Genomic DNA, 12668 nt, shown 5'->3' with positions numbered 1-12668 from the left:
CTATCTGCCCTTCCCTTGTCAGCAGTTGGAAGCCCTTAAAGCCGCAGAATTGATCTAGTAGATATCAACGTAGTTAATATAGATCCTTTAAGGCATGTTTATTCAGGCAAGAAAAGGAAACAATGGCCTGATGCAGAGAGGAAAATAGTTGGACATCAGAGCCACATATTTTTAGTTTTCCTCTAATTAAGTCATGATTTGGGAGTTTGGTTGTGAAAAACCAAGGAAGCCCAGCAGGACAAAAGAACAGGGTGCTTGGTCAACATTCAGTTGCACCTATAGTGCATGAGCGCACTTTGAATGCACTATTGTAAGAGAGCCTTACTAGGTACATGAGGCTTTCTAAATATGCACGACTATGGTCCAAGTCTAAGACTTCCTGACAAAACCATCCTCTTGCTATTTCACAGATTGAAAATTGAGTATTTCATTGTGTGTTGCGTGTCTTAAGTTAAGAGTCTTAAAATAAAATACTTTTCTGGAGAGATAAATCGATTTAAAAATTCTGGTGGAGAAAAACATCTTTTTTGGGGGGAATTCAGCATGTTTATTTTTTTCTGTATTTTGCCACAGTTCCAAAGATGAAGTATCTGAAAGAGATGGACAGACCCACAATCCTACGAATACTGGATTTCTGTGTTACGAGCTACCCAGATAAAATGGCTTTCTCCTGTTGTTGCTATTTGGAGTGTTCTAAGAAATTAAGTCTGCTCGTGCGAGTACAGCTCTGCCTACCACCTCCACTTGCAGAGGGTGAGGGAAGGCAATGGTAAGAAGCGAGGAAGTGGGTTTATTACACTTGATATGAGCAGTCATGTTTAAAACTATATTTCTTTCTTATCTCAGCTCGTATTGGAGCAAAGACTGGCAGTGTTGGAAATACTTCTCCTCATCCTCCAGGGCGAGACAATATATTGTGTACATCTCTCAAACCTCCTTAAAGTACCTGCAGCAGCCGGTATGTTGCCTGAAGCAAGTTGTGACAGGTGTGGACTGATATGAGGGAAAAGCATAACGCCTGTTACAAGCTGGATTCAACTAAACTAGGGCTTGTTTGTAGCACTGTCCAAGTCTAACAGTTTATTTCATAAAGAGTTTTGAATAGCGCTGGCTAGACCTGAGGGTATCAGAGCACTTTACATCATTGTCAAGGCATTATCAGTCAGTAACAATACAATATACTTAGATTAACGAGAGTCAAGTCAGTGTATAGTCCTTGGTGAAAACAAGATAGAATTAGGTGGTAGTTCCAGAGTGAGTTAGAGGTTATATCCTGGATTGTTGAGGTGTTGAATGAGGAAGAATTATTTCAGTTGTCTTTTGAAACTCATAAAGGAAGAGTTAGTTCTGATATTTACTGGGAGTGACTTCTAGATTTTAGGGGCATTGCCTGAGAAGGAGCGTGTTAGAAATGGGATGTCCGGTTGGCTAAGGCTTGCGCCGAAGCCAGGCAGAAACCACCACTCTAGTCAGGGCGAGGGAGTTACACGCCAAAGATAACCCCATCTCACCCTCTAGGCAACGTGCCGCAAGAAGTAAGGCTTATCCCGGAGGCAAGGTAAGTTAAATATTTGCGCACGCACCCCCAGCAACAACATCCCAGGCCCCCCACTCACCGGTCGGGTTGCTGGGGCTCTCCTCTCTCCACGGGGAGCCCCCTCCTGACGGCAAGACTGCTTGCGGTTTCCTGGGCATACGCAGGAGCACGGGGTAGGCTCCCGCTGCTTCCTGCTTCTTCTCTGGGGCCTTCTCCTCGTCCCGTGGCTGCGGGGGCGGGGCTTCCGGATCTCCTCGGGCCGGCAGCCAATCACAGCGCGGCCCGGGGAATGACGTCACAGGGGTGTCCCGGGCCGGCGGCGGTGAAGTATTTGGGGCAAACGAGGGGTAGGCACCCTCTTTAGATTTACGTGGGAGCCTTGATTTTAACCTGAAGACTAACTGAGAGCAAGTACTGGTTGCAAAGAATAGATGCTACCTTCTAAAAGCAAACAATGAGGTGCAGAAATGTAAGCTTTTGGTAGTTTAGACCAATGAAAGACACTGCAATGTCATACTATTGGCAGATTTTGACCTATACGAGTGCTAATTATTAACAATGTATGAACATTAGTTCTATGTATGAAAAGGTAACCACTTTTCTCTCCAATGTTTCAGAAAAGGTGCTGTTTTTCCCAATGTAATTCCCGCATGGTCCAGGATAGACGTAAGATCAATCTTTTTTTCTTCCTTGCAATTAGTTTAAACTAGACTGAGCTTTGATAAGCTATGAATAGATATTCAAGCCTGTAATCCATTGGTGATGACCAATAAATACAATGCGATCAGGGAGTAAACGTTTAATCAAACATTACAATTCCAGCACCTTGTGCAGAAGAAACTTTCACTGGCACTAAATGCCAGTGGTTAGCTTAACTAAATCTCCCCAATATATGATGTTAAAACTTCCAACATAAAGCATCTAGTTAAAGGAAACTGAAGATCAATAAACGCAATTACAATTTGTCACATGGAACCTCTGCACACACTTTGAAGAATTGGAAATTAATTGCCACCAAACATTATGGAACATCTTTTCTCCTGCTCGAAGGTATAGGAACTTTATCATAACCGGTAACCTATGTCAAGTGATTCAACCCACTCTAAAAGTGAATCTTCTGTAATCTTCACCAGTACAAAAGGATTCTTTTCCCTGTCAGGTAACAGTCAAAGGCATTCTCTTGAGAGGTTTTGTTAGGGTTTCATGTGGGTAGGGTTGAAACTCCCTGACCCGGTATGATTTCTTATGCAGGAGACTTGTGAGGAAAGTCCGCTGAGAGGTGTTTTTGGATTTGGATGTTGCTCACCAGCACAGTGCTAGAATCCTTTGGGTGATGACTGTTTCTATGACCTTGCTATGACACTGGTTTGTGATAGCTGATTAATAGTCATGGGGTGCACCCCAGTGGAGGGAATGCCTACAAGCTATTCCTATGTACATTTGTACAGCCTTTCATGTTTGGGTCTCCTCATTCCTCTAATTGTTAGTGTGATTACTCATTAGGTACATAAGTGGTGACAAACCTCTCAATATGGGTCTATATAAAGCCCTTAAGTCTATAGGATGATCCACACTGTTTACTGGTAGTTGGAGTTGATGTCTCCCCTTTTCCATCCCTCCCCTCTGGACTGTTCTATAATGTATACCCACTCTCAACGAAGAAACCATGGTAGAGCCAGGTGTATGTACCTCAGTTCAAATTACAAACTTTAACACTGCATTGAAGTTCCTTTGTGTGAACCTTCTGTAGCCCAAACTGGTTTCAGTAGGTTAGCCTATGCCCATCACCAAAGGTGCATACTTGGTGAGACTAGAAGCAAGATAACTTGAATGCCACCCTTAAAGGAGTAGGGAACATACTGTAGAGTTGAGGTGAATGCTTTGTTTCTGCTGCAACACGAAGAAGAGAAGGAGAAAGACTTCCTGAAAAGTAGAAAGTATGACTTCCTTCAGCCCAGAGTTCAAATCAAGCTGCACAGTACACCACAGTAAGAATCCTTGTTCAAAGACAATACTGAGGCTTGGGGTCTTTAACCATGCCTAGCCCGACCAAGATTGCGACAAGTAAGCATAGGGAAAGCTAGAGAATGGAGGTGCATTAAGGTGAACCACTAGCTGTCAGTGTGAAGACTACACCCATTGTCTGTGTGTACCCCTTCGAGGCACCAATTCTGTACATGAGGGCTGTGACACTCTGATGGTGGTGCTGATGACCCCTGCTGTGAATTGGTGCCTATAGGCATCCACCCTGACCTTATGCCTGCTCCACCAAGCCTGGGCTCTTCAGCTGCAAGTCTTATGAGTTTGAAGACTCTGCCTAGTGCCATCCCTCATGTAAAACCACAAGTGCAAGAAACTGTGTCTCATGAGCCATAATATCCACCTGAAATTGTATATCTGTCTTTGGAGCCAGAGACCTTCAGAAGGCATCGGCAGTGTTGAAGCAGCACAACTCTCATCTGCCACCTGCAAAAAGTTCTGTGTACCTTCCCTGCCTTTAGGAGCTTTGACTTTAAAATTAGAATCCTCAAAAGGAGGGACCTAGCAATTAAATGAGCTTGCAGTATAATACGGGTTCTCTGACGCCTGAGACAAAGGTAATACTTTCAAACTTGTTGACAGGCCCTAGAGATCTGTACCAACGTGATGACTAACCTTAGATGACTATTCTACAGTGTGTTCAAACCTTGAAGCCTACAGTGTCTTCAAATAAGGCAGATAAAGGGAATATTCTGGGAAAGTATTTATCAAGATACCAGACAACCACAACCCCTCCAACATGATGCATTTTGTAAGATGTCCCTCTGGGCCAGCCTGTCTTGGTTAAGGTATCAAAATGTCAGAACTTATCAGGAAAATGTGCTCTACGCAGTTACCAGCTACATGGCTGGAGCTGAGTAAAGTCTCAACCTTCTCTGATATTGGAAATGTTTTCTTTACCTTAAGCACTTTCTACCAGGTTGTTGAACTATAGAGTGAAATGTCTTGTACATAGCAGATCAATGTATCTCTTATCCTTCAAGCGGTAAATTGCACCTATCTGCCCTTCCCTTGTCAGCAGTTGGAAGCCCTTAAAGCCGCAGAATTGATCTAGTAGATATCAACGTAGTTAATATAGATCCTTTAAGGCATGTTTATTCAGGCAAGAAAAGGAAACAATGGCCTGATGCAGAGAGGAAAATAGTTGGACATCAGAGCCACATATTTTTAGTTTTCCTCTAATTAAGTCATGATTTGGCAGTTTGGTTGTGAAAAACCAAGGAAGCCCAGCAGGACAAAAGAACAGGGTGCTTGGTCAACATTCAGTTGCACCTATAGTGCATGACCGCACTTTGAATGCACTATTGTAAGAGAGCCTTACTAGGTACATGAGGCTTTCTAAATATGCACGACTATGGTCCAAGTCTAAGACTTCCTGACAAAACCATCCTCTTGCTATTTCACAGATTGAAAATTGAGTATTTCATTGTGTGTTGCGTGTCTTAAGTTAAGAGTCTTAAAATAAAATACTTTTCTGGAGAGATAAATCGATTTAAAAATTCTGGTGGAGAAAAACATCTTTTTTGGGGGGAATTCAGCATGTTTATTTTTTTCTGTATTTTGCCACAGTTCCAAAGATGAAGTATCTGAAAGAGATGGACAGACCCACAATCCTACGAATACTGGATTTCTGTGTTACGAGCTACCCAGATAAAATGGCTTTCTCCTGTTGTTGCTATTTGGAGTGTTCTAAGAAATTAAGTCTGCTCGTGCGAGTACAGCTCTGCCTACCACCTCCACTTGCAGAGGGTGAGGGAAGGCAATGGTAAGAAGCGAGGAAGTGGGTTTATTACACTTGATATGAGCAGTCATGTTTAAAACTATATTTCTTTCTTATCTCAGCTCGTATTGGAGCAAAGACTGGCAGTGTTGGAAATACTTCTCCTCATCCTCCAGGGCGAGACAATATATTGTGTGCATCTCTCAAACCTCCTTAAAGTACCTGCAGCAGCCGGTATGTTGCCTGAAGCAAGTTGTGACAGGTGTGGACTGATATGAGGGAAAAGCATAACGCCTGTTACAAGCTGGATTCAACTAAACTAGGGCTTGTTTGTAGCACTGTCCAAGTCTAACAGTTTATTTCATAAAGAGTTTTGAATAGCGCTGGCTAGACCTGAGGGTATCAGAGCACTTTACATCATTGTCAAGGCATTATCAGTCAGTAACAATACAATATACTTAGATTAACGAGAGTCAAGTCAGTGTATAGTCCTTGGTGAAAACAAGATAGAATTAGGTGGTAGTTCCAGAGTGAGTTAGAGGTTATATCCTGGATTGTTGAGGTGTTGAATGAGGAAGAATTATTTCAGTTGTCTTTTGAAACTCATAAAGGAAGAGTTAGTTCTGATATTTACTGGGAGTGACTTCTAGATTTTAGGGGCATTGCCTGAGAAGGAGCGTGTTAGAAATGGGATTTCCGGTTGGCTAAGGCTTGCGCCGAAGCCAGGCAGAAACCACCACTCTAGTCAGGGCAAGGGAGTTACACGCCAAAGATAACCCCTACTCACCCTCTAGGCAACGTGCCGCAAGAAGTAAGGCTTATCCCGGAGGCAAGGTAAGTTAAATATTTGCGCACGCACCCCCAGCAACAACATCCCAGGCCCCCCACTCACCGGTCGGGTTGCTGGGGCTCTCCTCTCTCCACGGGGAGCCCCCTCCTGACGGCAAGACTGCTTGCGGTTTCCTGGGCATACGCAGGAGCACGGGGTAGGCTCCCGCTGCTTCCTGCTTCTTCTCTGGGGCCTTCTCCTCGTCCCGTGGCTGCGGGGGTGGGGCTTCCGGATCTCCTCGGGCCGGCAGCCAATCACAGCGCGGCCCGGGGAATGACGTCACAGGGGTGTCCCGGGCCGGCGGCGGTGAAGTATTTGGGGCAAACGAGGGGTAGGCACCCTCTTTAGATTTACGTGGGAGCCTTGATTTTAACCTGAAGACTAACTGAGAGCAAGTACTGGTTGCAAAGAATAGATGCTACCTTCTAAAAGCAAACAATGAGGTGCAGAAATGTAAGCTTTTGGTAGTTTAGACCAATGAAAGACACTGCAATGTCATACTATTGGCAGATTTTGACCTATACGAGTGCTAATTATTAACAATGTATGAACATTAGTTCTATGTATGAAAAGGTAACCACTTTTCTCTCCAATGTTTCAGAAAAGGTGCTGTTTTTCCCAATGTAATTCCCGCATGGTCCAGGATAGACGTAAGATCAATCTTTTTTTCTTCCTTGCAATTAGTTTAAACTAGACTGAGCTTTGATAAGCTATGAATAGATATTCAAGCCTGTAATCCATTGGTGATGACCAATAAATACAATGCGATCAGGGAGTAAACGTTTAATCAAACATTACAATTCCAGCACCTTGTGCAGAAGAAACTTTCACTGGCACTAAATGCCAGTGGTTAGCTTAACTAAATCTCCCCAATATATGATGTTAAAACTTCCAACATAAAGCATCTAGTTAAAGGAAACTGAAGATCAATAAACGCAATTACAATTTGTCACATGGAACCTCTGCACACACTTTGAAGAATTGGAAATTAATTGCCACCAAACATTATGGAACATCTTTTCTCCTGCTCGAAGGTATAGGAACTTTATCATAACCGGTAACCTATGTCAAGTGATTCAACCCACTCTAAAAGTGAATCTTCTGTAATCTTCACCAGTACAAAAGGATTCTTTTCCCTGTCAGGTAACAGTCAAAGGCATTCTCTTGAGAGGTTTTGTTAGGGTTTCATGTGGGTAGGGTTGAAACTCCCTGACCCGGTATGATTTCTTATGCAGGAGACTTGTGAGGAAAGTCCGCTGAGAGGTGTTTTTGGATTTGGATGTTGCTCACCAGCACAGTGCTAGAATCCTTTGGGTGATGACTGTTTCTATGACCTGGCTATGACACTGGTTTGTGATAGCTGATTAATAGTCATGGGGTGCACCCCAGTGGAGGGAATGCCTACAAGCTATTCCTATGTACATTTGTACAGCCTTTCATGTTTGGGTCTCCTCATTCCTCTAATTGTTAGTGTGATTACTCATTAGGTACATAAGTGGTGACAAACCTCTCAATATGGGTCTATATAAAGCCCTTAAGTCTATAGGATGATCCACACTGTTTACTGGTAGTTGGAGTTGATGTCTCCCCTTTTCCATCCCTCCCCTCTGGACTGTTCTATAATGTATACCCACTCTCAACGAAGAAACCATGGTAGAGCCAGGTGTATGTACCTCAGTTCAAATTACAAACTTTAACACTGCATTGAAGTTCCTTTGTGTGAACCTTCTGTAGCCCAAACTGGTTTCAGTAGGTTAGCCTATGCCCATCACCAAAGGTGCATACTTGGTGAGACTAGAAGCAAGATAACTTGAATGCCACCCTTAAAGGAGTAGGGAACATACTGTAGAGTTGAGGTGAATGCTTTGTTTCTGCTGCAACACGAAGAAGAGAAGGAGAAAGACTTCCTGAAAAGTAGAAAGTATGACTTCCTTCAGCCCAGAGTTCAAATCAAGCTGCACAGTACACCACAGTAAGAATCCTTGTTCAAAGACAATACTGAGGCTTGGGGTCTTTAACCATGCCTAGCCCGACCAAGATTGCGACAAGTAAGCATAGGGAAAGCTAGAGAATGGAGGTGCATTAAGGTGAACCACTAGCTGTCAGTGTGAAGACTACACCCATTGTCTGTGTGTACCCCTTCGAGGCACCAATTCTGTACATGAGGGCTGTGACACTCTGATGGTGGTGCTGATGACCCCTGCTGTGAATTGGTGCCTATAGGCATCCACCCTGACCTTATGCCTGCTCCACCAAGCCTGGGCTCTTCAGCTGCAAGTCTTATGAGTTTGAATACTCTGCCTGGTGCCATCCCTCATGTAAAACCACAAGTGCAAGAAACTGTGTCTCATGAGCCATAATATCCACCTGAAATTGTATATCTGTCTTTGGAGCCAGAGACCTTCAGAAGGCATCGGCAGTGTTGAAGCAGCACAACTCTCATCTGCCACCTGCAAAAAGTTCTGTGTACCTTCCCTGCCTTTAGGAGCTTTGACTTTAAAATTAGAATCCTCAAAAGGAGGGACCTAGCAATTAAATGAGCTTGCAGTATAATACGGGTTCTCTGACGCCTGAGACAAAGGTAATACTTTCAAACTTGTTGACAGGCCCTAGAGATCTGTACCAACATGATGACTAAACTTAGATGACTATTCTACAGTGTGTTCAAACCTTGAAGCCTACAGTGTCTTCAAATAAGGCAGATAAAGGGAATATTCTGGGAAAGTATTTATCAAGATACCAGACAACCACAACCCCTCCAACATGATGCATTTTGTAAGATGTCCCTCTGGGCCAGCCTGTCTTGGTTAAGGTATCAAAATGTCAGAACTTATCAGGAAAATGTGCTCTACGCAGTTACCAGCTACATGGCTGGAGCTGAGTAAAGTCTCAACCTTCTCTGATATTGGAAATGTTTTCTTTACCTTAAGCACTTTCTACCAGGTTGTTGAACTATAGAGTGAAATGTCTTGTACATAGCAGATCAATGTATCTCTTATCCTTCAAGCGGTAAATTGCACCTATCTGCCCTTCCCTTGTCAGCAGTTGGAAGCCCTTAAAGCCGCAGAATTGATCTAGTAGATATCAACGTAGTTAATATAGATCCTTTAAGGCATGTTTATTCAGGCAAGAAAAGGAAACAATGGCCTGATGCAGAGAGGAAAATAGTTGGACATCAGAGCCACATATTTTTAGTTTTCCTCTAATTAAGTCATGATTTGGGAGTTTGGTTGTGAAAAACCAAGGAAGCCCAGCAGGACAAAAGAACAGGGTGCTTGCTCAACATTCAGTTGCACCTATAGTGCATGAGCGCACTTTGAATGCACTATTGTAAGAGAGCCTTACTAGGTACATGAGGCTTTCTAAATATGCACGACTATGGTCCAAGTCTAAGACTTCCTGACAAAACCATCCTCTTGCTATTTCACAGATTGAAAATTGAGTATTTCATTGTGTGTTGCGTGTCTTAAGTTAAGAGTCTTAAAATAAAATACTTTTCTGGAGAGATAAATCGATTTAAAAATTCTGGTGGATAAAAACATCTTTTTTGGGGGGAATTCAGCATGTTTATTTTTTTCTGTATTTTGCCACAGTTCCAAAGATGAAGTATCTGAAAGAGATGGACAGACCCACAATCCTACGAATACTGGATTTCTGTGTTACGAGCTACCCAGATAAAATGGCTTTCTCCTGTTGTTGCTATTTGGAGTGTTCTAAGATATTAAGTCTGCTCATGCGAGTACAGCTCTGCCTACCACCTCCACTTGCAGAGGGTGAGGGAAGGCAATGGTAAGAAGTGAGGAAGTGGGTTTATTACACTTGATATGAGCAGTCATGTTTAAACCTATATTTCTTTCTTATCTCAGCTCGTATTGGAGCAAAGACTGGCAGTGTTGGAAATACTTCTCCTCATCCTCCAGAGCGAGACAATATATTGTGTGCATCTCTCAAACCTCCTTAAAGTACCTGCAGCAGCCGGTATGTTGCCTGAAGCAAGTTGTGACAGGTGTGGACTGATATGAGGGAAAAGCATAACACATGTTACAAGCTGGATTCAACTAAACTAGGGCTTGTTTGTAGCACTGTCCAAGTCTAACAGTTTATTTCATAAAGAGTTTTGAATAGCGCTGGCTAGACCTGAGGGTATCAGAGCACTTTACATCATTGTCAAGGCATTATCAGTCAGTAACAATACAATATACTTAGATTAACGAGAGTCAAGTCAGTGTATAGTCCTTGGTGAAAACAAGATAGAATTAGGTGGTAGTTCCAGAGTGAGTTAGAGGTTATATCCTGGATTGTTGAGGTGTTGAATGAGCAAGAATTATTTCAGTTGTCTTTTGAAACTCATAAAGGAAGAGTTGGTTCTGATATTTACTGGGAGAGACTTCTAGATTTTAGGGGCATTGCCTGAGAAGGAGCGTGTTAGAAATGGGATTTCCGGTTGGCTAAGGCTTGCGCCGAAGCCAGGCAGAAACCACCACTCTAGTCAGGGCAAGGGAGTTACATGCCAAAGATAACCCCTACTCACCCTCTAGGCAACGTGCCGCAAGAAGTAAGGCTTATCCCGGAGGCAAGGTAAGTTAATTATTTGCGCACGCACCCCCAGCAATAACATCCCAGGCCCCCTACTCACCGGTCGGGTTGCTGGGGCTCTCCTCTCTCCACGGGGAGCCCCCTCCTGACGGCAAGACTGCTTGCGGTTTCCTGGGCATACGCAGGAGCACGGGATAGGCTCCCGCTGCTTCCTGCTTCTTCTCCGGGGCCTTCTCCTCGTCCCGCGGCTGCGGGGGCGGGCCTTCTGGATCTCCTCGGGCCGGCAGCCAATCACAGCGCGGCCCGGGGAATGACGTCACAGGGGTGTCCCGGGCCGGCGGCGGTGAAGTCTTTGGGGCAAACGAGGGGTAGGCACCCTCTTTAGATTTACGTGGGAGCCTTGATTTTAACCTGAAGTCTAACTGAGAGCAAGTACTGGTTGCAAAGAATAGATGCTACCTTCTAAAAGCAAACAATGAGGTGCAGAAATGTAAGCTTTTGGTAGTTTAGACCAATGAAAGACACTGCAATGTCATACTATTGGCAGATTTTGACCTATACGAGTGCTAATTAATAACAATGTATGAACATTAGTTCTATGTATGAAAAGGTAACCACTTTTCTCTCCAATGTTTCAGAAAAGGTGCTGTTTTTCCCAATGTAATTCCCGCATGGTCCAGGATAGACGTAAGATCAATCTTTTTTTCTTCCTTGCAATTAGTTTAAACTAGACTGAGCTTTGATAAGCTATGAATAGATATTCAAGCCTGTAATTCATTGGTGATGACCAATAAAAACAATGCGATCAGGGAGTAAACGTTTAATCAAACATTACAATTCCAGCACCTTGTGCAGAAGAAACTTTCACTGGCACTTAATGCCAGTGGTTAGCTCAACTAAATCTCCCCAATATATGATGTTAAAACTTCCAACATAAAGCATCTAGTTAAAGGAAGCTGAAGATCAATAAACGCAATTACAATTTGTCACATGGAACCTCTGCACACACTTTGAAGAATTGGAAATTAATTGCCACCAAACATTATGGAACATCTTTTCTCCTGCTCGAAGGTATAGGAACTTTATCATAACCGGTAACCTATGTCAAGTGATTCAACCCACTCTAAAAGGGAATCTTCTGTAATCTTCACCAGTACAAAAGGATTCTTTTCCATGTCAGGTAACAGTCAAAGGCATTCTCTTAAGAGGTTTTGTTAGGGTTTCATGTGGGTAGGGTTGAAACTCCCTGACCCGGTATGATTTCTTATGCAGGAGACTTGTGAGGAAAGTCCGCTGAGAGGTGTTTTTGGATTTGGATGTTGCTCACCAGCACAGTGCTAGAATCCTTTGGGTGATGACTGTTTCTATGACCTGGCTATGACACTGGTTTGTGATACCTGATTAATAGTCATGGGGTGCACCCCAGTGGAGGGAATGCCTACAAGCTATTCCTATGTACATTTGTACAGCCTTTCATGTTTGGGTCTCCTCATTCCTCTAATTGTTAGTGTGATTACTCATTAGGTACATAAGTGGTGACAAACCTCTCAATATGGGTCTATATAAAGCCCTTAAGTCTATAGGATGATCCACACTGTTTACTGGTAGTTGGAGTTGCTGTCTCCCCTTTTCCATCCCTCCCCTCTGCACTGTTCTATCATTTATACCCACTCTCAACGAAGAAACCATGGTAGAGCCAGGTGTATGTACCTCAGTTCAAATTACAAACTTTAACACTGCATTGAAGTTCCTTTGTGTTAACCTTCTGTAGCCCAAACTGGTTCCAGTAGGTTAGCCTATGCCCATCACCAAAGGTGCATACTTGGTGAGACTAGAAGCAAGATAACTTGAATGCCACCCTTAAAGGAGTAGGGAACATACTGTAGAGTTGAGGTTAATGCTTTGTTTCTGCTGCAACACAAAGAAGAGAAGGAGAAAGACTTCCTGAAAAGTAGAAAGTATGACTTCCTTCAGCCCGGAGTTCAAATCAAGCTGCACAGTACACC

The 12668-nt window shown here is 43.3% G+C and overlaps 1 protein-coding gene across 1 annotated transcript; it reads left to right on the top strand.

Annotated features, from left to right (window-relative positions):
• Window positions 1-880: 880 nt before the first annotated feature.
• Window positions 881-10087, top strand: LOC144762677 (uncharacterized). The gene is made up of 7 exons (XM_078647920.1): window positions 881-958; window positions 2155-2203; window positions 5147-5342; window positions 5420-5531; window positions 6728-6776; window positions 9720-9899; window positions 9993-10087. Exons 2-7 carry the CDS (start codon window positions 2188-2190, stop codon window positions 10085-10087), a joined length of 648 nt encoding a protein of 215 aa, XP_078504046.1. The 5' UTR covers window positions 881-958; window positions 2155-2187.
• The last annotated feature ends 2581 nt before the right edge of the window (window positions 10088-12668 follow it).

Source organism: Lissotriton helveticus, chromosome 6 (assembly GCF_964261635.1).
Source record: "Lissotriton helveticus chromosome 6, aLisHel1.1, whole genome shotgun sequence".
Taxonomy (NCBI): domain Eukaryota; kingdom Metazoa; phylum Chordata; class Amphibia; order Caudata; family Salamandridae; genus Lissotriton; species Lissotriton helveticus.
This window is presented reverse-complemented; position numbering and strand designations above follow the sequence as displayed.

What these genes read in the sequence shown, in the direction of transcription:
- LOC144762677 (XM_078647920.1), top strand. An exon ending in GAGGGTGAGGGAAGGCAATG is followed by an intron (nt 5,343 to 5,419) that starts GTAAGAAGCGAG and finishes TTCTTATCTCAG; the next exon opens with CTCGTATTGGAGCAAAGACT. An exon ending in ACCACCTCCACTTGCAGAGG is followed by an intron (nt 9,900 to 9,992) that starts GTGAGGGAAGGC and finishes TTCTTATCTCAG; the next exon opens with CTCGTATTGGAGCAAAGACT.